Consider the following 27,697-nt stretch of genomic DNA (forward strand, 5'->3'; position numbering starts at 1 on the left):
AGGTAACCCAGACACAGAAAGACAATTATCACATGTACTCACTCATAGGTGGTTTTTAAACATAAAGCAAAGAAAGCCAGCTTACAAACCACAATCCCAGAGAATTTAGACAATAATGAGGACCCTAAGAGAGACATACATGAATCTAATCTACATGGGAAGTAGAAAAAGACAAGATCTCCTGAGTAAATTGGGAGCACGGGGATCTTGGGGGAGGGTTGAAGGGGGAGTGGAGAGGCAGGGAGGAGAGCAGAGAAAAATGTAGAGCTTAATAAATATCAATGAAAAATGAGATTGGGATTAGGAATAAGAACAAAGCCATTGTGTGTCACCTTCTAGTGCAATTGTTTCTTCTTGCTTTTTGTCAAGTACAAGTTGCTCCATTTCTTTTCTTAAATCGTCCTGATTTAAGCTGCAGGCATCAAAGGCGTCACTGACAAACTCAGAAACGCCTGGGCTGGTAGAGATTTCCTCCTCATCCTGAAATGCAACCAAAGAGCTCTTGGAATGGCTTCTACATGACACCTATGTCTCATAAGTTAACACAGTCTCATTTTTTTTTGTTCTTCTCTGCTAGCTGTAAGACAGTGCTCACTGCTTTCCAACCTTCTAACTGGCAGTTGCTTGGTAACAGAGTGCGTTACCACCTGAGGCTATTATTCTCCCTCACTGTTTAGATCACTCAAACCATTCTCTCTGATTCTTGATGAGCACATCTAGAATTATTTATGCCAGGAAATCACCTCAGCTCTCAGCTATAGGCTTTTGACTATTCAAGTACTGAACTCCTCATCTTGTAGACAGAAGGCTGACACTCTTAAGCAGTTTTAAATTGTATCAGATAGTTAACCCAGTAACTTCATTTTTAGACATCATCTACTAGGTATAATGTAAAACTGTATTACCTCTTGAGTTTTAAGCTGAGATTTGATTACGACAGGTGGTGTTTTGGGCCGTACTGCCTCTATGAAGTGAGAATAAAAGAGACAATAATTGCTTGATTTAGTTCTGAATGTGTATCATAAGAACAGCTAAAATATCTACAGATACATTAAATCATTTTCAGAAATGAGCATTTATGGTATATTTTTTAGCTCTTTAGGTTATGACATGACACAGCCAGGCACAAACATGTCAACCTCCTTCTTTGGTGAGTGTCCTTTTGTTTTAGCAATTTAGAGACAGGATCTCATCACGTAGCCCTAATTACCCTGGAACTCACAGAGCTCCACATGCCTGTCTCCTGAGTGCTAGGATTAAATATGTGTACCACCATGTCTGGAGGGAATGTCATTTTAAATCTGCAACTACATTCAATATCCTTATATGGGATTTTCACTAGGAAATCATCTTTGGACTTCAGTGTCAGTAAAATTGATTCTGTGCTTTCTTTTAGGATACTAAAAATGAAGCTATTTTTCAAGCTTCCCTGTTATCAACCTGTGTAGAAAGCACAAAGGAAAACACAATGCCTCACCTCATTTTGCTGGTTATCATATAAAGACTTAATTGTGTGTGTATGTTTAAGTGTAGATATGTGTACCTGCATGTGGTGTCCTCAGAGACCAGAAGTGGGTGTTGAATCCCATGGTACTGGAGTTACAGGCAATGTGAGCTAATGTGGGTGTTGGGGACTGAATTTAAATCCTCTGTAAGAGTTCACTGCTGAGCTATCTCTCCAGCAGTCTTTACTGAATACTTCTAAGTTCATTGTTAAACAGGCAGTCTTTGGAAAAAAAAATGCCCCCCCCCTTTTCGGCAGTGCTGGGTATTGAACGTATTATTATCTGCACATATGCTAGGTAAGTGCTCTACCACTGAGCTATATTCCCACCCCAGCATTTCCTAATCAAGTAATTTAAGGAAGCCAGGAATGGTAGCCCATGCTTGTAATCTTAGCATTTCAAGGGCAGAGAAGAAGGGTGGTTTAGGAGTTCAACACTAGCTGGGGTTACACAGTGAAACCCTGTCCCAAAAAGCTACTTTCTAAAAGCCAAAAACCAACCGTAATTTAAGGATATGTTAAAGAATGAAAGTTTGCTGGGATTCGTGATGATACCTATATGCAACTTGACCTTGAGTGTAGTTTCAGAGCCTCTCCTAGTAGTCTGGATAACCTGTGTCTTTTTTTTTTTGAGATAGATCAAGTAGACAAAACATTTATTAAGGCAATAAAATATGTGACCCACCAATTAGTAGATTACATTTTTGTCAATATAACGTAAGATTCCTGAACTAGACAGAGAACACACCTTCTTCCAAGACCCAAGTGGAATTTTCACTAAAGTTGCTTATATTTTTCACATATATAAAAACTTCAAGTTACTCAAACAAAAATAAAATTTTGTTGATAATAATTATGACTATTATACAACAATGTGAAAATTAGTAATGTTTTAAAGGTCCTTGAGCAATATAAATATAAACTTGAAGCAGTTAGAAATTGATTGTTAAGGTTTGCCCCCTTTTTCTTCCAGTTGCCATTTCATCAAGCAACTGGTAGTAACCAGATAACTCTCTGCACAAAGGGAAAGATAAAACTAAATCTTAGAACTTCTAGTAAATAGCAATACTGGAAATACAATATATCCTAATCTAAACTGCACAGCAGCAAATACTTATTTCAGTAAAATGAAGACACACAAATGATTTGCCAATTCAAAATGCTAGGAAAAATATCAACAAGGGGAAAGTGAACAAAACAAGAAAGCAAAGAAAAGGTCACTAACTAAAAGCAGATTTAAGATGGGGAGAACTCAGAGCCAAAGAAAGTATATGAAGGACAGAATATACAAGCATAAGAAATAAGAGCTGGGAAGAAAGCAAGCAACAGAAGAGAAGAAATCGGGCTTAAAGTAACATGAAGACCAGAGTGCAATCTCTAGAAACCTTGTCTAAATAGGTGGGCATGGAGGTGTCCGCTCGTAATCCTGCCAGAGTTAAGAGGATTCCTGAGCTCGCTGGCCAGCCAGCCTATGCTACTCTACAAACTCGAGGTCAAAGAGAGATGCTGTTTCAAAAATCAAGGTGAATGGCTCCTAAGGCTGATCTAGCTGCAGGTGCACCACACTGAACACACTTGTACAGCTAAACACTTAACAGTTTTTAAAAGAAAGTGCTAAGAAAGAAGAAATAAAACCATGCATTTAGAATATTCTACAAATACCTTTAACAATTAGATAGCAAAGACAACCTGTGTCATATGACATAACTAAAATTCTACAAACTAAATTGCCCCACTTCTTATCAGATGATTCTATTGGTAATTAGAACATACCAATACACACAGCAGGCACTCATGAAATATGAAAAAAAAGAAAGGCTCAAGATATAGCTCAGCAGAGGTCCTGCCTAGTATTTGCAAGGTGCTGGGATCCACTCTCAGTGCCAGAAAATAAATATATAAAAATATCATATAATATATATTTTAATATTTATTTTTATTTATCTGTTTGCTTGGTTGGTTATTTTGAGACAGGGTTTTACTATATATCTCAAGATAGTCTGGAATTCTCTGTGTAGACCAAGATGGCCTCCAATTTAGAGATCTGACTGCCTCTGCCTCCAGGGTACTGGGATTAAAGGTGCATGTGACCACACCCAGCTTTATATTATCTGAGTACCCATGAAGGTCAGAAGAGTGTGTCAGATCTCCTATAAGGAACTGTAAGCTATTCATATGGGTGCTGGGAGCTGCACCTGGGTCCTTTGAAAGAGCAGGAAGTGCTCTTAATTGCCAACTCTTCAACCCTATAGTTCATTAAATAGTTGTTGACATTATAAAACTTGTTCCCTAGCAAACAGGGTTGTTAATACATCACAGGAGGTTTCAGATGTTTAATAGCTTAGCTCAGAGCTAGGTACTTGTAATTGAACTGGAATAAGAACTACTGGACTCTATAACCATAAGCACCAAGGAAACTGGGATGAGTCGAAGTCTGAGAAACATCTGGCCTTGGTAGTACGAGTCTGTAACCCTAGCACTTAAGGTGTATAGGCAGGAGGATCAGGAGCTCAAGGCCAGCCTGAACTAAAAGAGACTCCAAAACAAAACAAAGCCCAAAGGGGCAAGAAAGGAGACATAGAGAAGATTGTTGTTCAAGAGTAATAAAAAGAAAAAAGAAGCCTGGTGGTGCACACCTTTAGTTCCAGCACTCAGTAAGCAGAGGCAGGTGGATCTGAGTTCAGGACCAGCCTTGTTTACAGAGCAAGTTCCAGAACAGCCAGGGCTACACAGGGAAATCCTATCTTGTAAAAACAAAAACAAAAACAAAAACCAAGAATGAGATAGCAAAAGAACACTTGGGGAAAACACGTAAGCTGGGACAGAAAGGGCAGCAAAAAAAGAAAATTTCCTTTGGAAAGAAAATAATTTTTCTGTACAGAGATGTCAACATTTTGATGCATACAAGATGACAAGCTCATTAGCATCTCTAAGCAGGAATATTTTACGTCAATTCTTTTCTTTGAGAACGATCTCTTTTCTGCAGAATGTACCTGTCAGAGGCAAATCATCCTCTCTGCTGCTTTTCTCTTCCTTTTCAGAGGCTTGCTGCTGGGCTGCCAGTGCTGTGAGCTGGGCCGACTGCTTAATCAAGGAGATGCGGTAGAAGTAGTTCCTCCAGAATACTTCTTCCTTCACACTTTGATAGACAATGACATATGTGAGAATGTGAGAGTCAAGAGCACACAGGGTAGTATAGCGAAGCCTAGAATAGATCATTATATATTTGGCTCTGGGGATGTAGGATTTCATGCATGCCAGGCAAGCCAGCACTCAATTATCAAGCTAAAGCTCCAGCCCCTGAGCACTTATCGTGTTTGTGACAGCCAAAGGGAATGATATTTGCTTTATAAGCAAAAGCTAAATAACACAGTAAGCTGAACTATATTCACCATGGCAGCAAGAGATGAGTTATACGCTTATGAACTATCAGTATTTCCTGATACTTTTATTTACCTTATTAATTTTATTCTATGTGTATGGGTGTTTTGCCTGCATGTATATCCGTGCACCACACATATGCAAGGCCCATGAAGACCTAAAGAAGGCATTGGATTCCCCTGTAAATGGAGTTACATGTAGATGTTGAGTATTGAACCTGGGTTGTCTGGAAGAACAGCCACTGTTCTTGACTGCTGAGCCATCTTTCTAGTCCCTTTTTAAATAACGTTTGTGACTAACCATTATAACATTATTAGAACAATTAAAACATTTAAAATAGGATCTGAAAGCCAGAGTGTAAAAATGTGTGTGTATGTGTGTGTGTGTGTGTGTGTGTGTGTGTGTGTGAGAGAGAGAGAGAGAGAGAGAGAGAGAGAGAGAGAGAGAGAGCGCGACCTGATTCGATACTCACACTGGGGTTGTGGGAAAGAATGAATGGTCATAGGAAATACATAATGAAGTATTCAGGGTTGGACTCAGGGCTCATTGAAGGAACAGTTGCTTATCATGTGCAAGGCTTTGGGTTCCATCTCCAGTACCCCTTCCCCACAAAATAAAGAACCAAAGGAACTAGCTCTTCTAGACCAGGCTGGCCTCGAACTCACAGAGATCCACCTGCCTCTGCCTCCCAAGTGCTGGGATTAAAGGTGTGCGCCACCACTGCCCGGCTGAGACATCAGGTTTCAAATGAAAGAAAAAGTTCTCTAGGAGGCCGAGGCAGAAGGATCCTGAATTCAAGGCCAGCGTGAATTACAAGGAGACTGTCTCAAAACTAAAAAACAGAAAAGCAATAAGAACAATAACAGGAGGCTAGAGAAATGGTTCAGTGGTTAGGACTACTTGCTACCACTTCAGGGGACCCAAGTTTGGTTCCCAACACCCATGTTGGGTGCTTTGTTAACTGTCTGTAACTCCAGCTCCTAAAGAGCTGACACTCTCTTCTGGACTCCCCCCATCAGGTTTGTCATACAAACCTGGTGACTTGAATTTGACTTTCAGAACCCACATAAAGGCTGAAGGAGAGAACTAACTCAATAAAATTATTCTCTAATCTCAAAACTGAAGCCAAGACACTTGTACCCATATATACCCATATATACACATTATAAACACACACAATAATAATAATAATTAATGACTTAATGGTTTTTATATTGCATTCAAATCTAACTTTTCATTGTATCAAAATAATTTTTAAAAATTGATGACTGTTCTCTCAAATTATAATCTCTAGTTTGGAAGGCAGACATAAACTGAATAAAGGGTGAACATCTAGGGATGGAGCTCAGTTGGTAGAGTGCTTGCTTAGCCTGGAAGGCACAAAGCCCTGGGTTCTAACTCCAGCACCACATAAGCCAGGCATGGTGGCCCAAGTCTGTAAACTTCAGGGTGCAGGTAGGAGATTCACAAGTTCAAGATCATCCTCCACTACATATATCATTCCAGACCAGCATGGAATACATGAGAACTTGTTGCCAATCAACCACATAAAAACAAAAACAAGTCATCATAAACAAATATGGAGCTTCTAGACTTTTCTTCTCTGAGTGTCAGTTTGATCATCTCAGATACTCTTTCTGAACAAACAGTCACCATCTAAGGGACACCTTAGAAAATGAAGGATTGGCCCTATATTTTGAAATGTCAGCACTTCTTTATAGCAGCCTGAACCCAGTCAGTGCCCTGCAGCTGCATCACAGACACACTTTGAAGCTCTCTGATAACAGAGGAGAAACTACCAGTCTTTTCCAGAGCCATATGCCCAGTGTTCCTCATTGGGTGTCCACAGGTTTCTAATGTTTCAAATCCAACACAAAAGTAGAAATAGATCTGTGTTTGGGAGCTACAGCTGTGCCCAGTAGTTTTTATCAGAGGACCTTTTGGAACTTTTACAATGTCATCTGGAGTATGATTCTTCCCCAGAGGGTGATGCACAAGTTTTCTGCAATGTGCCTGCCTCTCTTACATCAACAGGGAGGAAGTCTGGCAAAGAAAGAAGTCCAAATGGTTGCTTTTGTTCATGAAAAGAGCAAACAGAACCCATGAGTCACCAGAGAGACATTAATACACCCAAGGCTTGTTCACGTGGGATGTTTTATGGAGCTCAGAATTAAAAGTGGCCTTGAAGATACTTAGGCAGACGACTTCCTCACAACTTTTTCTCCCTTTGAGACAGTTTCACGTAGCCCGTAACATAAGCTTTGCCTGGAACTTACTATGTAGCCTAGACTGCTCTCAAACTAGTAGCAGTCTTCTTGTCTCAGCCTCCTAAACACTCAGATTATAGGTGTGTGTTAGTATGCTTATCTGCAACTTCACTTTTGCCTGGTTCTGATGTTTTGGCTCAAGACCCTGAGGCTTACAAGGTAAACAGACCCAATTTTCATCCAAGTCTCATTGTTTTTTTCCAACATGTAGCCCTAAGGACTTAACTCAGGTCCTCAATCTCGACAGCATGTGCTCTTACCTATTGAACCATCTCACTAGCTCAAGCTAGATTTTAAAAATTATTTTATTTGTATGGGTACTTTTGCCTGCATGTATATTTGTGCAGTATGTGTATGTCTGTGTCCACAGAGGCCAGAAGAGGGCATCAGATCCTCTGGAATTAGAGCTATAGATGGTTGTAAGTTACCATGTGGGTACAGGAAATTAAACTTGGGTCCCTTGAAAGCACAGTCAGTGTTCTTAATCACTTGATTCACCTTTTTCAGTCCCCAAAGCTAGACTTTTCTTATAGGGTCTTGACATGTATCCTAGGCTGGTCTCCAACTCTCTATTCTCAGCCTCCTGAGTTATTAGGATGATAGGGTATGAGGGCAGAATACTTGTCTTATTTATTCCTTCATCCTTTAAAACAGTAAGAGTCAATTCCTAGGGTTTTGTGAGCATATGCAGTAGAGGAGTAGATGGTACATTTCTTTAGATCCTCAACTAAAAATAGTTATTTTAGCCACAGTCTAAAGATGAAATTTGTAATGTGGTTTTAGCTATTTTACATATATATGTTTTAGAAGTGTGAGGTAAAACTGTATAAATTGATCTTATCATTTGGAATGTAGAGGAAGTTAGAGGAAGGAGGATCAAAAATTCAGGGTCATCTTTGATTTTTTCCATAGCAAGATTGAAGCTAGCCTGGTATATAGGAAAATAATTCTCAAAAGGAAGGTTGGTTGTGGTGACTCATGCCTCCAACCTCAGCACCTAGCATATAGGAGGCAGAAGGAGGACCCTGAAAAAATGGGGCTGCCTAGTCTGGTCAATAACATAGCCTCAGGCCAGCCAGGGTAACTTGGTAAGACTGTCTTGTCTCTATTGGTATGTGCTTTAGGCAGGTGAAGGTAGGCGATCAGACTTTCAAGGTCATCTTTAGCTATATATGGTATTTAAGGCCAGTTTGGGTTATATGAAAGACTGTCTCCAAAACAAAGACAAACAACAATAAAAGGAATTTGCCACCAGTATGTTGATAGTTATGGAGAGGAGTTTTACTATATAGGAAAACACAAAGAAAAGGTTCTACATAACTGGCTTCCTGGGGCTAGAAGAACTCTGCCAAAGTAGTATTCTCTTATATTTATGGTTGTGAGCCTAGCCTTTAACGGCTGAGCCATCTCTCCAGCCCCAAAGTAGTATTCTCATATAGACAAAAGACCTGCAGGGGCTGGAGAGATGGCTCAGTGGTTAAGAGCATTGCCTGCTCTTCCAAAGGTCCTGAGTTCAATTCCCAGCAACCACGTGGTGGCTCACAACCATCTGTAATGGGGTCTGGTGCCCTCTTATGGCCTGCAGGCATACACAGAGACAGAATATTGTATACATAATAAATAAATAAAAATAAAATAAAAAAAAGACCTGCACTGCCATATGGTCCCAAGGACTAGGAAATGATTCTCAAAATCCCTACATGGTCAGCTAAACATTGCATAATGAACATGAGCTCACGTATATTCCCTCTGAAAACACCCCAGAAATCACAGAAGAGGAACTGCAGAGATAAATCCTATAGATAGTAGAAATAGGATAGTGCAGGACAGTGGAAGCTGAAAAGACAATAGGCAAACAAAAAATGTACTGTGTGGAGTTGTGCTACCCAAAAGGAAGGGTGGCCAGCAAGAAGCAGGCCTGCTGACAGGTGCTGGAACAGAGGCCACAGGTGCCTGTGAGGAGTGGGGAGATGGCTCTACTCTCTTTCACCTTGCCCTGCCCTTCCCATGAGATAGAACCTAAAAGTTTCTTATGTGGAATTCAGGCTTGCCTGGTACAGTTGAGACTGGGGCTGTGATGCCATACTGAAGCTGTAGGGCACAGCCTACACAAGGGTTGGTGTCAGGCCAGGCTCTTGTTGTCTTGCATACAGATGGTCAGGGGGTTGAAGAGTCCTCTAGCAGGGAAGCTACCTATTTACAGCTAGTTAAGTCATGAAAGCACATCTCAACAAAAGGTGGTCCAGTACCCTCAGTATGGTGCTATTACTGCAAAAGACAAGGGAGGGGAGCCTTCTGCAACCCAGAAGGCAGAGTTCCAAAAAGTTTCTGTGAAAAGTGCACAGAAAGAGGACATTTTGAGAGAACTATAAATTGTACCTTCTGGGAACAGTAAAATTTTACAACCATGAAACAGTAAAATTTTACAACCATGAAACAAGGATAAGAGCATTCTAAAAAGGGGACTCTCACAAAGTAAGGAAAAATATTTGTTTTGATATTATTTTTTTTGGACAGGGTTTCACTCTATAGCTCAGAATGGCCTGGAACTCATTATATAAGCCAGACTGTCCTCAAACTCATAGATATTTTTCTGCCTTAACCTTCTGAGTACTGATGACAAATGTTAAGCCACAATTTCCTGTCTTTATTTTGTTTAGAACCAAGATTTCCTACTTGTGACTCAGGCTGGCCTCTCACAATCCTCCTGCCTCTGCTTCCCAAGTGCTAGGATTATAGTCTTGAGCCAAGCCCCATTTGGAAAGCTGATTTAAAAAAATATGAACAAAATAAATAGCAGTGACAATCATAATCATCATAATAAAAACCATGCCTGGTAGCTCAGGCCTGTAAACCTGGTTATGTGAGAGCCTGAAGCAGGAGGACTGAAATTTCAAGGCCTGCTGGGGATACGGAGTGTCTTCAATACGCAGCTAGGCAACCTAGTAAGACCCTGTGTTAAAATAAAATTCAAAAAGAGGCCTGGCGATGTACTATAGCGTTAAAACATTGCCCGGTATGAGCCAGGTCCTAAATTCAATTTCCAGTACTACAAACACAACAGCAAATGAGTCAGAGAGGTAGACAAAGCCTCGGGAATGCTGCAAAGAGGAAGGCCGCCCTCTGCTGGCAGACTGATGGCAAAGCATCACAGACTATTGATTGCACTGGAACTTAAAGGGCAACTGGGATTTTATGAGTAGGGAAGGGCCTTTCTTTGGTGGAAGAAAAACCACAAAGAGAATAAAACACAGCTGCTACAAAGCCTGAATACAAAACACTGGATTTCAGGAAAAAGGCAAGGGGCCCTTTCAGATCTGGTTTTATTTGGGTCTATTTCTTGTTTCTGAAGAAAACATATTCTACCTTAACTTGTGCCAAAGAGCACATCTCCTTCCCATCCTGACTTTCCTGCCAAGTCTGCCCTCCCTTTCCATTTTGGGGCATGCTGCCAAACACACAGGGCCTCGGAAGGGCTACAGAGCCTGTTTGGATGAACAGATAGATAGTGTCAAGAGGGTTCTGGCCTCCATTCAGTGACTCTCCCCTAATACTGTACATATAACTAGAGCCCTTAGGAATGTGAAAGCTCTATGATGAAACAGAAGTCACCACTGCAGGAGTGAGCAGTGTCTCTCTGACCGAAGAACATGGTGCTTACAGTTTAGGAACAAGGGCGAATCTCATCTTGCTTAGTAGTTCATCCTCTTGGAGCATGACCAGGGCAACAGGGTACATTTGATCAAAGTCAAAGTTAAACTGCACACCAGCTGGTGGGTCACGAAGAAAATTCCTCTTGTCCTGTGATGAAAAATGGAGGCAAAAATACGTGGGTGGGGGGAAATCACAAAATGCAACTAAAAGGTTATAATGTATCATGGATTTGATACACTGAATTTTTTTGTTGTTGTTTTGAGACATAAAACAACAGGGTTTCTCTGTGTAGCTCTGGCTGTCCTGGAACTCGATCTGTAGACCAGGCTGACCTCAAATTTAGATATCCCAAATGCTTCCCAAATGCTGGGATTAAAAGTGTGCTAAATTTTAACCAAGCCTTCAGTCACAAGGTCAACTGAGCTGTCACCGATTTTCCCACTTAAAAGAGACAGGAGAACAATCCATCCTTCTAAGTATTTTTGTAACACTTACCTGGACAGAGGCTTCCAGGAGGTCAGATAGTTAGTTCACTCAATTAGTTGAAATCACATAGTTAAAAATCATATAAACATGTGTTTGTTTTTATTGGACACATTTAGGTATATGAACTTAAAGCCAAACACAGTGGAGCAGGCCTGTAATCCCACCAATAGGGAGGTAGAGGCCAGAGGATCAGGACTTCGAAGTCAGCATCATCTATACAGAGGTTTGGAAGTCAGCCTAGGCTACATGAGACCTTGTCTCAAAAAGACAAGAAAAAGGGCTGGTAAGATGGTTCAGTAAGTAATGGTGTTTGCTACCATGCCTGATAACTTGAGTTTGATCCCTAGGATCCACAGAGTGGAAGGAAGGAGATGGGGCTGGAGTGATGGCTCGGTGGTAAAAAGCACTGACTGCTCTTCCAGAGGAACCAGGTTTAATTCCTAGCCCCAATGGCAACTCATAATGTCTGTAACTCCAGTTCTAGGGGATCCAACACCTTCTTCCAGCTTCCTCGGGCACTGCATGTAAGTGGTGAATGGACATACAGGTAAAACACCTATACACATAAAATAAAAATTAAAAACCAAAAATTAAGCAACAGAAATAACAAAACCATCACCACCACAAAACATCTGAGAACAATAGAGAATCAAGAGCCCCAGAACCAAGACCTAGGCATGGTACTGAATGCCTGGAATCCCCGTACTTGGATGGTAGGAAGCAGGAGGCTTAGAAATTTAAGGCCAGGATTCGATCTTGGCACCAGGAGAGCCATCACTGGGAACCTTCATCTGGTGATGGATGGAGATAGAAACAGAGACCCACAATGGAGCACCGGAATGAGCTCCCAAGGTCCCAATGAGGAGCAGAAGGATGGAGAACATGAGCAAGGAAGTCAGGACCACGAGGGGGTGCACCCACCCACTGAGACAGTGGGGCTGATCTATTGGGAGCTCACCAAGGCCGGCTGGACTGGGACTGAAATAGCATGGGATAAAACTGGACTCTCTGAACATGGCGGACAATGAGGGCTGATGAGAAGCCAAGGACAATGGCGCTGGGTTTTGATCCTACTTCATGTTCTGGCTTTGTGGGAGCCTAGCCACTTTGGATGCTCACCTTCCTAGACCTGGATGGAGTGGGGAGGACCTTGGACTTTCCACAGGGCAGGGAACCCTGACTGCTCTTTGAACTGGAGAGGGAGGGGGAGAAGAGTAGGGGGAGGGGGAGAGGAGTGGGAGGAGGGGGAGGGAAAAGGGAGGCTGGGAGGAGGCGGAAATTTTTTTTCAATAAAAAGTTAAAAAAAAAGAAAAAAGAAAAAAAATGATCAGAGCACTCTAGATATTTAGAAAGAACAGAATCCGGGACTGCCCTAGGGAAGCAGGAGTGGTAGTCATTCTGTATGGAGCAATCATGGCATTAAAACATTGGCATCCTTTAAAAAAACAGAAATTTAAGGCCAGCCTCTGCTATAGAATGAGTCCAAGGCCAGCCTGTGTTACCCTATTAAGTTACCAGACTGGCCTGCCTCAAAACAAAGTAAAACAAGACAACACAGAATTTTACTAGTTAGAGAAAACTGGTTCAACGTAACATTCTCCTGTACCTATCTCTCTAATATATCTGGTAATCTGGGAAAGTATAATGGCTAATCTTGGTTGTCAACTTGACTACATCTGGAATCAACTGAAATCCAAGCTGCTAGGCACTCCTGTGAAGAATTTATTAATCAGATTATTTGAAGCAGGAAAACCCACCCTAAACCTGGCAGCCCACATTAAAGGGCACAGGAAGAAACACTGCGTTTTGCTTGCTTGCCCTCTCTCTCTATGGCAAATTTGTCTATCCTATTGCTGCAGCTGGTATTAAATCCAACTTCTTCAGGATTCCAATGTAGACTGAACACCAGCACCTTTATCCAGGAACCTTCCAGGACTGCAGCACCAGACAGGGACAGCAGAGATATCCAGCCTTGTGGACTGGACAACTAACAGATTCTCAGCTTTCTGTTGTGAGATAGTTGCTGATTACCTGAACCACAACCTGAGAGCCAATCTAATAAATCTACTCTTAATACGTATTTTTGGTCTGTCAGTTCTGTGCCTATAGAGAATCCTGACTGGTAAAGCAGGCAAGATTTCACATAAACAAAAAGGCAGGCAGTCCATACACTGTGATTAACTAGCACTGTTTTTTTTTAAAGGACCTTGTTTGATAAATAAGGCATTTTCACTTTTCAAAACATCATTTTTTCTTTCTTTTTTTAAAAAAAGTTTTTAGTATAGGTGTTTTCCCAACATCTATGTCTGTGTACCACATGCACGCCTGATGACCGAAGAGGTCAGAAGAGGGTGTAAGATTCTGAGACTGGGAGTTACTGATGGTTGTAAGCAGCCATGTAGGTGCTGAGAATCTGGATCCTCTGAAAGAGCATCCAGTGTTCTTAACCACTGAGCCAACTTGCCAGCCCCAACTTTTTGTTTAAAAGACAGTCTCTTATAGTAAAGACTACTGTTAAATTATCTCTATTGGAGGATAACTTTGAACTCCTGATCCTCCTGCCTCCACCTCCTGACTGTTGGGATAACAAGCATGAATGCTGACTTTCCCTAATTCAAGGTCATGAACAACTTTCTAGCTCTAAGGGCTAAATCAAATGAGCACTAACATTATAACTTACTAAACCAGACCTGTTTCCATAGTCATTTAAATAGTTTTTAACCTGCTGGAAAGAATTCTAAAAGCACACATCTGTCATATGAGCCCTTGGGAGGCTAAAGGTAAAGGATTGCTTAGAATTTGAGACCAGACTGTGCTACATACTGATTTCAAGAATTCCTTTTAAAAAGGAGAGTTTTTATTCTTTATAAAGTGATCTTTAAATATTGAAAAATTTTAAATTTATTATCATTATTGTGTGTGTCGGTGCGGGGGGGGAAGTAGGGGCATACACCCTTGTGACACAGCTTGTATACAGAGGTGAGATGACAGCTTTGTGGATTTGGTTCTCTCTCCCATCTTTTATGTGGGTCCAACAGATTGGACTCAAGTCACCAGGCAAGAGTTTTCTTTACCCACTGAGCCATTTTGTTGGCCCATAAAATGATATCTTTTGCAGAAATTCCCATAAGTGGAGTTTCTGGTCCATGAGTACAATGATTTCAATGACTATTACCCAGGCTTTCCTGTAGAAGAGGTATATGGCAAGGAAAACTCACAAATTTTTACTAGAAAAACAAAACAATAGAGGTGGGGGTGCTGGTGGTACAGCTCAGTGATAATAGAGCACATGAATAAACTACATAGTAAACAAGGTCCTGAATTCAATCCCTAGTGCCAAAAAGGGGTGGGGGTACATTAAAGAGAGTGTCCAGTGAGACAGCTCAGAGATCACTGGGACCCACATGGTAGGAGAGAATTAACACCCTGCATGTTATACTGTGATCTCCACATGTGCTGTTATGTATGTACATACATACACACAAAATAAATAAAGGCAACAAAATTTTTTACAAAAGGAAAAAGTAGGTTAAAAACAAAAATGAGCCTTGAATCCCAGCACTTAGAAGGCATAGGCAGGTAGATATCTAAGTTCTGAGGAAGCTGGAGCTATGTTGTAAGACCTTGTCTCAAAAACAAAGAATTGAAGAAATACTGGAGAGTTGGCTCAGCAGTTAAGACCACTGGCTGTTCTTCCAGAGGACCTGGGTTTGAGTCCCAGCACCCATATAGAGGTTAATAACTACCTGCAACTTCAGTTCCAGGGGATCCCACACCTTCTTCTTGCCTTCAAGGGCATCAGGTATATATGTGATACACAGACATATATGCAGGCATATAATACCCACACAGATAAAAATAAACATGAAACTATAGATTACAGTGAAAATATGGATTTATGAAGGCACTGTGCACTGAGCTTTGATAAAGCTGGCCTTTGCTCTCTGAAAGAACACAGATAAGTAAGAAAACATTAGAATCTCAGTCCCCTCTGTGCAATAGGACTAAAAACAATAGCTACACTGTGGTCATGCTAGGAGCCTCAAAAGATAGTATGGGGAAGTAATTTCTCAAGCTGTCCTTTGTAACATTACTATTTTGTGGGCCAGCAAATGAAATGCTATCTATATCAATGTCAATTACCAACAAACATATGTAGGTAAAGAGAAAATATGGACTACAATCATTTCATTCACAAGAACTGCATTGCTGCCTCAAAACTTCATCTTACTATATCTCAAAGATTATCAAATCATATAAAAGAATCTCTTCCTTTTTGAAACATCCTTATTATATAGCCCCACCTAACCTCAAACAGGTGACAATCTTCCTGCATCAATCTCACAAGTACTAGGATTACAGGTATGAGCCTCTATCTTTTTAAGGCTGAAACAATGATTTGGCATAATAGGCTATACTTTAATGTGAAAAAAAGAAAAGTATAACCTAACTCAAAGTTGTTTTTTTTTCTAAGTTAGGCTGGGTGGCCTTTAATTCCAGCTCTTGGGAAGCAGAGACAGACACACCTCTTCATCTCTGTGAGTTCAAGGCCAGCCTGGTCCACAGAGCCAGTTCCATGGCAGCCAGGGCTGTTACAGGGAAACCCTGTCTCGAAAAATAAAAAAAAAAAAGTCATGGATCAGTGAGACACAGTCACAGGGCCCCTCCCCTGCCTGAAGATCTAAACATATCTTCTTCAGTGGTATAGCCACTGGTAAATTGGTCATGTTCCTGTAAATAGCTTCTAATTCACACTCCTGTAAGCAATCCTAATGAAACTCATTGAATCAACAGGAACGAAGGCTGGGGATGTAGCTTGGTGCTAAAATACTTATCTATCATGTCTGACACAGTACTGCAAAAACAAAACAATCCAGGAAGTTACTAAAAAATCATCAAAGTTAACATGCATGTTCTTAAATTTTCAAAAATGTTTAAAAAAACTGTGAAAAAAAGGGACATGGTGGCACATGTAATTAATCCCAGCACTCGGGAGGCAGAGGAAGGTGGACAGCCTGGTCTATGTAGTGAGTTCCAGGACAGCCTATGTATTGAGACCCTGTCTCAAACCAAACCAAACCAAACCAAACCAAACCAAACCAAACCAAACCAAACCTGTAAAAACCTGGCATGGTGGTACACAATTGTAACCTCAGTACTAGGGAAGCTTAAATAGGAAGACAGTTGTAGGCCAGGCTACCTACATAGTGAGTTCAAGGTCAGCCTAGGCTACTTAGCAAAACCCAGCCTCAAAAAACAAACAAAGAAACTAAAATACAAACAAGAGCATGTAAAAATGGCATATAAGTAAAAGAATCTGGACAAGTTGTGATCGCACATGTTTTTAATCTCAGTACTTGGTAGGCAGATGGACTTCTGTGAGTTTGGGGCTAGCCTGGTCTCCAGAGCAAGTTACAGGACAGCCAAAGCTATGTAGTGAGACACTGTCTCCAAAAAAGAAAATGAAGGAGAAGAATTTAGCTAAAGAAAAAATCTGTGAACAGAGACGTAATATGGTAGGAGAAAAGTCTTACCTACACAGGGTATTTAAAGGGTACTCACAGCTGATAAAGCCAAAATCTGCTGTTGAATTGTTTCTTCATCGTGACTATCAACCCATGGTGGCACAGCTGCTTCTATGCAGGAGAAAAAAAGGTTATTGGGGCTAGAGAGATGGCTTAGTAGTTAAAGAGATTAAAAAAATCTTGTTGATATTGCAGAGAACCTTGGTTCAGTTCCCAGAACCCACATGGCAGCTCACAACTGCCTATTAATTCAAGTTCCAGAGGACTTGACACCTTCTGGCTTCTGCAGGCACTACATAGTTACAACAGTTAAATCGTAATCTGTCATTTCAATATAAGACCACTTAAAATAGTAATTTACCAATAAGCTCCAAATATGATTATTCACTGTAATACCCAGACTTAATTTGTAAGCTTTATGCATATATTTGGTCAACAAATACTCTACTTGAATGGTACAGTACAAAATTCTGACAATTTAATCAGATAACCAAAATCAGTATCACTGGGCCCAAACAATGGCTCAGTGGGTAAAGGTACTTACCCACAAGATTGAAGACCTGAATTTGATGCCTGGGATCACATGGTGGAAATGTGAAAAGTGGCACACATGAGTGTATATATGCACACACAGACAAACAGTGGGGGAGAAACACACTGTGGATCCCTGAACATGTTATTTCAAGAAGAATTAAAATATCAAGAATATACAATCCTATTCTAATCATGAGGAATTATCAGACAAAGCTCAATATACAATAGTATATTAAGATGGGAACAGCCCACCCGCAACACTTGGATGTGGAGTCAGGAAGACCAGGAATTCAAGGATAACCTCAACTACATAGCAAATATGAGGTCGGCCAGGATTGTCTAAGGCCCTGTCTCAAAAAAAAAAAAAGACAAAGTTGTTAGAACATTCCAGACTAAAGAACTAAAGAAGGCTAAGAGAAATGACATGACAGAATATAATATCATATCCTCAACTAGTACTTAACTAGATTCTGGAGGGAAATGTTATAAAGGACATCACTGGGTCAACTATCAAAATGAATAGGTGTTAGATTTGTGTATTATATCTCTGAGCATGGTAGTACATGCCTGTATCTTGGTACTTGGGAAGATAAGGCAAATAATTACTTCAAGTTCTAGGCAGCCTGGGCTATGGAGTGAGATGCTGTTAAAAAAAAAGTTGGGCGTGGTGATCCACTTTAATCCTAGCACTAGGAAGACAGAGGCAGGCAGTTCTCTGTGCAGAACTCTATCAGTTCAAGGATATCCTGGACTACACAGCAAGTTCCAGGTCAGCCAGGGACACACAGTACAACCCTGTCTCAAAAAAAAAAGCTGAAGAGATAATTCAGTGCTTTAGACTTTATGACAAAGGGTAAAGATGGCTCAGAAGTTAAGAGCACTTGCTACAGTTCCGGGAGGATCCAGGTTTGATTCCCAGCATATATGTAGTGATGTAGTGGCTCACAACTTTCTGAAATTCCAGTTCGAGGATGATCTGATACCTTCTTGTGACCTCCTCAGGTGTCATATTGCTCTTGTAGAGGCCCCAGAGTTCAGTTCCTAGCATCCATTGTCAGGTAGCTCACACCCACTTACAACTACAGCTCCGAGGCACATGGCTCTATCACAATACATATAATTAACAATAAAAATAAATAGAAAGGGCTATTAAGATGGCTCAGCTGTTAAAAGCACCTGATGCCATGAGTTTGATCTTTGGGACCCACGTGGTAGGACAGATTCCTGGAAGTTGTCCTCTGCCACACAAAGGCCAGAAGTAAATAAAGGTAATAAAAATGAGAGAGAGAGAGAGAGAGAGAGAGAGAGAGAGAGAGAGAGAGAGAGAATAGGATCTTGAGAAGAGAAACCAAAGCAAAAAACCAATTAGAGACAATAACCTACAGGGCTGGAATCAAATTGTCAATGAACAGTTAGAAGCTGAATGCTGAGGATACCAAGATGACATACACCTAGTTAGGTATGATTAGGAAGGGAATGCAGGACTCCACTCAAGCAGTCATTTGCTCTTTATAGTAGATTCTAACTGTACTAACCCCCAACACATGTCAGACCCAAACCAATCCATTCAAAGTAAAGAGGTAGTTCCAGATTTGCCCCATACACAGTGATGAGGTGTTAAGCTGGGGATATAGTAGCTCCGTTGGTAGAATGCTTGCTTAGCATGCACAAGATCCTAGGTTCCATTCCCAGCACAGTACAAATTCAGTATTGTGATGTATACCTATAATGCTACCACTTGGAAGGCAGAGGAAGGAGAGATGAAATTCAAGGTATTTGCTGACTATATAGCAAGTTAGAGGTCAGCTTTGGCTATGTGAAGCCCTGTTTAAAAAACAAATGAAAAACAGTTGGTATCAATGTTAAATTTCTGGGCCTGGCTTTTTACAAAGACCTGTCAATGTTGGGATCTGCAATGTAGAGACTGGAAGTCTTACACCTCTCACAGTTGCTGTCCTAGCTGAGAAGATAAAAAAAGAATCTGGCAACATACTTTATTTGTTGCTGGCGATAGCTTTTTATTTATTGATTGATTTTGACACAGTGTTTCATATAACCCAGGTTGGCCTCCAACTTACTATGTAGCTGAGGTTGGCTTAAACTCTTGATCTTTCTACCTTTGCTTCTCAAATGCTGGAGTTTCAGGTGCCGGCTATGTTTTTGTTTTTAGACTAGGTCTTGCTAATCCAGCTCGTCTCAAACTCCTAGCAATCCTTTTGCCTTAGCCTCTTGGGTACTAGAATCACAGCTATGCACTAAAAGGCCTGATTAGGCTTTGGTCTTTTTGATTGATCCTCTTCTCTACCATGTTCAGTAAAAGACTGAATTCTTTGTGTGTGTGTTTATTTTCTCTCTACATAGACCTGGCTGTTTGGGAACTCATTATGTAGACAAGGTTGGACTCAAACTCTCAGCGATTGACCTTTCTCTGCTTCCCAAGTGCAGGGATCAAAGGCATGCACCACCATATTCAACTATTTTTTAAAAATTCAAATTTTTTTTTGGTTTTTCAAGACAGGGTTTCTCTGTAGCTTTGGAGCCTGTCCTGGAACTAGCTCTTGTAGATCAGGCTGGCCTCAAACTCACAGGGATCCGCCTGCCTCTGCCTCACAAGTGCTGGAATTAAAGGTTTGCACCACCACTGCCCAGCCGAAAATTTGACTATTTTTTAATTTAAAAAGTTTTTTCCTCATTTTGTAGCCCAGGCTGGCCTGGACTTACTATATATCTCAGACTAGGAGTACAGCCTCAAACTCACAGCAATCCTTCTGCTTTAGCTTCCCAAGTGCTGGGATTCCAAGTGTGAGCCACTATTCCTGGCTGTACATAGACATTTTTTGGCGCTTGGGATCTAACCCAGGGCCCTGTATACACTATGCACATGTCCTACCACTGGGCTCCACCCCAGTCTTATATGTTTTTGTATTCTTAGAGCCTTAGTATAGGTTAGCACATAATAAATGCTCAATAAAACCTGGTAGGAAGCTGGTATGGTAGCTCAGCAGCAGCACTTGCCTAGCATATGTAAGGACCCGGGGTTGATCCCCAGCACCAAAAACTGACACACACATATTCACATACACAGAAACTTGGCTGAGAATATAAGATAAACTTATATCATACCCGACTTCTTTGTGTGCTGTTCTTCAACAAATTTTTTCTGTTCTTTTTGAAAATCCCCTATAATGGTCTGTTAAAAAACACATGAAAAGTCAAATTACTTTGGAAGTTTACTATTAGATAAGAATTATAGTCATAATACATGTGTACATGTATGAAATTGTCCAAGAATCAAGAAAAGATATTCTAGAAAAATTCCATCAGCACATTATATTTCACTTGAGTTAAAAAGATGATTACATTAGCTACTTACAACTTTCAAAAATTTCTCCTTTTACAAGTTCTCTAAATGTACCTTATCAATGATGTCATCTATTTTTCCTTCTTCTACAGATTTCTTTATTGTCTGAGCTGTTTCAGCAACAGATTCAGTTATCTTCTTTGTGGCAGCACTTGCAAAGTTAAACAAATAATCTGTAAAGGAAAAAAGGGTCCGTGCTTCATCCAAGTACAATGGTTATCATACCTTCCCATCAGTATCTGCAGGGAGATCTGTGTAAGGCCCTTTCTGGATACCAAAATCTGTACACATTTAGGTCCCCTTTGTAATAATGGCACAACACAACCTATGTTCACCTATATAGTCCTGTGTAAGTTAAATCACCTTTACTGGAACCCAAACAGGTCCTCATGGGTTGCATAGCTCTTAACCACTAATCTCTTCAGTATCCACACTGTCGTTCTAATCTAAGGAAATCATTATTTGAAAACTGACAAACTGGCTGACTACGGTGGTCCATGTCTATAACTCCAGCATTTGGGAGGCAGAGGCAGATAGATCCCTGTAAGATCAAGACTAGCTTGCTCTCTACATAGCTAGTTTTAGGTCACCTAGGAATATATATTGAGACTCTGTTATCCACCACTCCCCTACAAAAAAGTAGTAGGTGGCTAGATGGTTCAGTGAGTAAAGACACTTGTCAAAAAGCACAATGATCCCCACATAGTTGAAGGAGAGAGCCAACTCCTAAAAGTTGTCTCTCAATTTGCACCATGGCACACATATACCCACATACACAAACAAATTATCAAAGCTGACAGAAACATGACATGAGGCTAGAATAGGAAGGAAAAAACGTGTAATAGAAAACCCTTGGCAAATGTTAATTCTTACACACAGGTAGGTTAATTTTCAAAGGTATTTCACTTAATTTTAGAATCCCAGAAATCTTAAATATTAGCAGGGTGCTTAGAAGTGACCAGATTCTCCTTCAATGGTGGTGCATGCCTTTAATTCCAACACTCAGGAGGCAGAAGCAATCAGATCTCTGAGAATTTCAAGCCAGCCTGGTCTACAGAGCTAGTTCCAGGTCAGCCAAAACTATGAAAAGAAACCCTGTCTCAACACCAAAAAAAGTGACTAGACTCAACTTTATATCCAGGTAATAATCCACTTTCCAGTACATGATTTTGAGAGGCCCTTTAATTTCTTAGTATTACCCCCAAATAACTGAAAGCTTTTTCAAGTCTCTTGTCATTTCCACCTCTCAGTTTTAGGTCTCTCTTCCCCCACAACAAGAATCTGTTATTGCTGGGCATAATGGCACACATCTTTAATCCCAGCACTTAGGGAGACAGAGGCAGGCAGATCTCTTGTGATTTCGAGGCCAGCCTTGTCTACATAGTGGGTTCCAGGACTGCCAGAGTTACATAGTGAGATCCTGTATGTAAAACAAAAAAAAACCAACAAAACTATTAGGTGCATGAGTACATGATATATGTGGGGATAGGCACATGTGCCATGTGGGCATATTGGAGATCAGAGGACAACTCTGTGGCGGCATTTCTCTCCTTTCTGTGGGTTATGGGAAACAAAAGCAGGTCATCAGACTTTCAAGGCCAGTGTCTATACCCACTGAGCCATCTTGCTGAGCCCCTAGGTCTGTCTTTTCTCTTAGGGAATATAAACTTCTACTCTACTAATCTAAGCAATGTCCTTAAATTTCTTTCTCTTCAAACTAACACTGCCAGTTCTAAAGACTATTGTTCATAAGCTATGGAATCAAAGCTCTCTGTAACTAGAAATGTGCTATGAGAACTCAATTAGGTGTTTTTGAGACAGAGTTTTGCTATCTAGATTTGGCTAGCCTGAAACTCAATATGTAACTCAGGCCGTCCTTGAACTTTGAGTAATCTTCCTGCCTCAGCATTCTGAGTTTTGGAGGATTCCCCATCCCTACCCAGCTTAGATACATGTTTATCAAAGCACTTAAATTTTCCTGGGTGCATACTAGTTGTGTGGATGATAAAGACATTTAGCACTTCTAGCATGATAGATACCCTGCTCATAAAGAGTATAGGAGCTATAGAGATGGATCAGCGGTTAAGAGCAATGGATCCTCCAGAGGACCTGGGTTTGATTCCCAGCAACTTTCAGGGGATGTGATGTCCTCTTTTGGTATCTGTGGGCACACATGGTACACAGACATACATACAGACAAAACATCCATACACTGATGGAGGAAGGTCATTGGTTAAATAAAAGAAACTGCTTGGTCCTCATTGGTTAGAAGATAGGTGGGAGGAGTAAACAGAACAGAACACTGGGAGGAAGAGGAAGTGAGCTCAGACTCGACAGCTCTCCGAGAGGGATGCCATGCTCCCAGCTCGCAGGCAGACGCACGCGATGAAGCTCCGACCCAGGATGGACATAGGCTAGAATCTTCCCGGTAAGCGCACCTAGGAGCGCTACACAGATGATTAGAAATGGGCTAAATTAATATGTGAGAATTAGCCTAGAAGAGGCTAGATAGAAATGGGCCAAGCAGTGATTAAATGAATACAGTTTGTGTGTTGTTATTTCGGGCATAAGCTAGCCAGGCAGCTGGGGTGCTGGGGACGCAGCCCCACCACCCTTATTACTACAATACACACAAAGAGTACAGAAGATAGTTCAAAACAACTAAGCACTCTGCACTGAATAATAGATATTGTTAGCTCCTTTGGAGACAGTGACCATAGGAAAGCATAAGTTTATCAGGAGGAAGGACCAGGAAGAGGCATTGGTTTGGAATGAAGGAAGAGTATGTAAAGTTGGGTGTTCACTACTGGTAATGATAACAGTAAGTGGCTGGAATGCATAAATAGGTCACTATTAAACAGGAAGTACTTAGGATCCAATCTTGAAAATAGGGATTCAACAAATGTCGGCTTAACAAATGGAGTTCTTAGTAGATTCCAGTAGATTTCAAAGGTCCAAAAAATTACTTACTGGGAATCAGGTTTAATACTTAACTTTATTTTTCAAAACACAGGTAGGAGCCAGGCATGGTGTAGCTAAATTTGCTATCCAGTGATTACTCTTGGGAGGTGGAGGCAGGAGTTCAAGTCAGCCTCAGCTATATAGAGAATTTGAGGCTTGCCTTGGAATACACTCAAAAAAAAAAAACCCAAAGCCAAATTAAAAAACAAAACCCCACAAAGAAAAGTACACAAATACATCCTCTTAGACAAAATGTATTTTTCTGGCCAATATGCAGGATTAAAACATCTCTGATAATTTCTCTAGCCTCTCTAAAACTCTGTGTATTAAACAAGAACATCTACATAGCTACATTAATTATAGAAGCAGGAGCATTCCTTTATCCTAAAACTTTAAATTCCCAATCAATAGGGATGGGTTCCATCGAAACTCAGCTTCCTCAATCATCAAGGAAGTGGGTAAAGAAGGAAAATAAGACCAGACTACCAACAACAGAGAGAACCCGGAGAACCTTGTGAGGAAAGATGGCAGGAAGCAGGGCTCAGAGGCCTAGCATGTGTGTGGCTCTAGGTTCTTTGGTCCTGAAAAGAAAATTCGAGGAAATTTAGTTGGGCATGATGGTACCCAGCCAGGATCTTAGACTTGGGAAGCAGAAACAGGTGGTCAGGAGGGCTTGTCTTTACAGATAATGTCTCACTAAGTTGTCAAGCACTGATCTCACATTGTAGCCCAGGTAGGCCTAGATCCAGTGATCCTTTTGCTTTAGCCTTTTAAATACCCTAGGCCTAGTTTTTTTTTTAGTTTTATGAGACAAGGTCTCTTGTAGCCTTGGCTGGCTTGGAGCTCACCTATATAGCTGAGGCTGGCCTTGAACTCCTGATCTTCCTTTCTAAGGATCCCAAATGCTGGGGTTATAGGCCTGTGCCACCACACCAGGCTTTCATTCCACATTAATCTAGCCCAACTACCCACTATAACCTCTGCTCTTTTAAGTCTTTTCACATTCCCTGAATATCCCAAGTTCATTCCTTCCCAATTTTCTACACCGAAAACATTAAAAAAAAAAGATTTCTGCTGATCTCACGATATCACTTAGTTTTATTTCCCTTGTGCAGTCTTTGGGTATTTTGACTGAGTTGATACACTGTTAAGATTTGATAGTGGGGCTGTTTTTCCTGTCCCTCTATCTCATAGTCATTTTTTTTAAACATTAGGGCCTTTCCTACTGAAGTCTGTGTTTCTCTGTTCTTTGGCACCCTGAATCCATTTGATAGGCCCTTAAAACTTTCTACATTTAGTGAATGTGTGGCGGTGATCCCAACAGGATGGAGAGAGAGGAAGGAGTGTTGAGTTCACAACCATCCTTGGCCATATGGTGTTTGAAGCCAGCAGAGGCTATATAACACTGTCTCAAAACAACAACAACAAAAACACTTGCTAAATTTAGTATACATTTTTGTTGCAATTCTCTTATGTTTACTTCTGTTTAGGGCCCACCAGCCCAAAGTCACCGTGTTCTTTGCTTATTTAAGCATACCAAAGTCCCTCCAGAATTAGCTACCACAGTAGGTGTTTATATTCTCAAGGACTACTTTTTGTTCAACTAGACTATAAACTTGGAAAGAGTGTTATGGGCTTTGAAATCAGGTAGCTTTTTTGGCTCAAATTCTACTGCTTACTATCAGTAAAATGTTGGCTTTGTTCTCCCAACTCTTGGGGGATGGTGAATAGCTGAAACTCAGGTATTTATTGTCATTAAGATCTAGCACTGAAACTCGTATATAGTAGACAATGGCAGCTTCTTTTCCACCTCAAGGAAAAAAGGTCCTGCTGGAAGCAGAGGCGGGAAGATCAATGTCATCCCTACAATGCAATGTGAGTTCGAAACCCGTCTACCTGAGCTACAGGAGACCCTGTTTCAAACAATTCAAAGAAGACATGCATGGCTTAAGCTTGAGTAACCTACCAAGCTACTTGAGACAATATACCTTTTAGTCCTTTCTTGGGACAAAAGGCATTTTCTCAACCAACTCTAGCTGGGAAGGTGGAGATTCAGGTGAAAGCTGGCAAGCTGAACAAGCCAAACTGCTTGTCAAAACCCAGAAAACAGCGGCACACCGCTCGCTTCACTGCGCCCGGGCTTCCTATGTATACAAACTTAGCAAGAGAGCGATAAATTCTTAGGCACCTCGAGGACACGACATGACTCCTTGGGGGAAGCTTCGGCGTCGCCTAGCTCCCAAGTTCGGGAGACCAACGCCCCTCTCACACACTGGCATCCCCGCGCCCCCTCCCAGCCCACCCTCGCGTCCCGGAGGGGACTCACTGCCAAGGCCTTTGGCCTGGTGGAGGAGCTTTGGGTCTCCCGTAGGCTGCTGCTCGGACTCGGTGGGCTCTGCCGGCGGCTCGGAGCGTTCCTCAGGGGGCGAGCCTCCTGACGATGGCTCGTCCCCTCCGAGCGGCTCTCCTCCTGCTGCCGCCCCCTCGGGCTCCTTCAGGCCCAACCAACTGCTCAATCCTCGAAACATCCTTCCCGCGTCGCCACCGCCCCCTCACCCAAGAGCCCTGCCGCCTTTAACCGCCCCCTGCGACCTGACACCGCGGGTCTCTGAGGGCAACTGGCCGGAAGCCTCAGTGACAGCCCCGTCGCCAGTCGGCCGTTAGCCCACCCTCTATGACACCACCCCAGCTGACCGCGCTGCGTCACGTCCGGGTTAAGCTCCACCCCCCGCTCGCGATGGGGCGGTGCGCGAGAAAAAGGGGCAAAAGGCCAAAGGGCTTTCCTCGCGGAGCCCCGTTCCGTATCTGCCCTTTTACTCTTTCTCCAGCTTTCTGAGTGTTTAGACGGAATCTTTTTTGGGCTTGTCCTACCTGGTCTCGTTTTTCTGTTTGCCTTGCAGTGACGGCTTCGCATTTACAAGTCAAGCTGGACAGGACCGGGTTACACGCCCCCCCAGTCCCTTAGAAATGGGAAAAGTCTCCTCCTGTGCCTAAGTAACCCAAGCTAGGGGCAGTGACTCATACCTGTAGTCCCAGCATTTGGGAACTGGAGGAAAGAAGATCAAGAGTTCGAGGCCAGTTTTAAGTACATAGTGCTTTAGGCCAACCTGAGCTACATAAGACTGTGTCAAAAGCACATCAAATTGAAAAAAAAAAAACCCAAAGGGAAAAAGAAAAAAAACAAAACAAAACAATTTACAAGCAAGAAGTTGGGGTGGGGTACTTGTAGATAAAAATGATTTACGGTGGGTGGGTGAGATGGTAAAAGTACACACCACCAAGTTTGGTTCCTATGTGACAGATGAGAGAAGGCTCTCTTTTTTTTTTTTAACTTTTATTAAAATGTTTTTTTAAATATTTATTTATTATGCATACAATATTCTGTGTGTATGCCTGCACCACACACATGTAAGAGGGCACCAGACCCCATTACAAATGGTTATGAGCCACCATGTGGTTGCTGGGATTTGAACTCAGGACCATTGGAAGAGTAGGCAATGCTCTTAACCTCTGAGTCATCTCTCCAGCCCGAGAGAAGGCTCTCTTAAAGGTTGTGTGTCCCCCGACCTCCACACATGCTCTGTGACTACCCACATGATAAATACAATTTAAAATATTTAACACAACAACTTAGAGAACTGGAACTGTGACTCAGTGGTAGAGTTGTGTTAAAACACATGCCCAGCACAGCAAAACGTACATAGCCATCTACACCAAGAGACTTAGTGGCACATCGTGGTACTCACCTTTACTCTCAGTACCCAGGAAGCTGAGGCAAGAGGATCTTGAGTTCAACATCAGCCAGAGCTACATGAGACCCTTTTCCAAAGCACAAAAATGAGTGAAACAGAACATAAACCCAACCCCGGTGGATTACATGACTCATAGGTAAAGGTGCCTGCCACCTTGCCTTGACCCGGGACTCACATGATAGAAGAGAAGAACCTAGTCCTGAAACTTGTCATCTCATCGCTGTACCATAGTATGGATTGTGCTTGCCCCCACCCCCATACGCTAAATAAAA

At 41.6% G+C, this 27,697-nt stretch overlaps 1 protein-coding gene across 1 annotated transcript in view; it reads right to left on the bottom strand.

Annotated features, from left to right (window-relative positions):
- Positions 1 to 26,201, bottom strand: part of LOC121439475 (synapse-associated protein 1-like) — a 28,817-nt gene extending 2,616 nt beyond the window's left edge. The window contains exons 1-8 of the mRNA XM_041639970.1: positions 26,000 to 26,201; positions 20,767 to 20,885; positions 20,475 to 20,541; positions 16,855 to 16,928; positions 10,814 to 10,953; positions 4,498 to 4,643; positions 906 to 964; positions 333 to 480 (exon numbers count right to left, since the gene is read on the bottom strand). Coding sequence (XP_041495904.1) covers positions 333 to 480; positions 906 to 964; positions 4,498 to 4,643; positions 10,814 to 10,953; positions 16,855 to 16,928; positions 20,475 to 20,541; positions 20,767 to 20,885; positions 26,000 to 26,201 — 955 coding nt within the window. The remainder of the gene's footprint in view (positions 1 to 332; positions 481 to 905; positions 965 to 4,497; positions 4,644 to 10,813; positions 10,954 to 16,854; positions 16,929 to 20,474; positions 20,542 to 20,766; positions 20,886 to 25,999) is intronic.
- Positions 26,202 to 27,697: the final 1,496 nt, after the last annotated feature.

The sequence above is a fragment of the Microtus oregoni genome, unplaced genomic scaffold (genome assembly GCF_018167655.1).
Source record: "Microtus oregoni isolate MIOR12 unplaced genomic scaffold, Mior012 000061F_ref0000440, whole genome shotgun sequence".
Lineage (NCBI taxonomy): Eukaryota > Metazoa > Chordata > Mammalia > Rodentia > Cricetidae > Microtus > Microtus oregoni.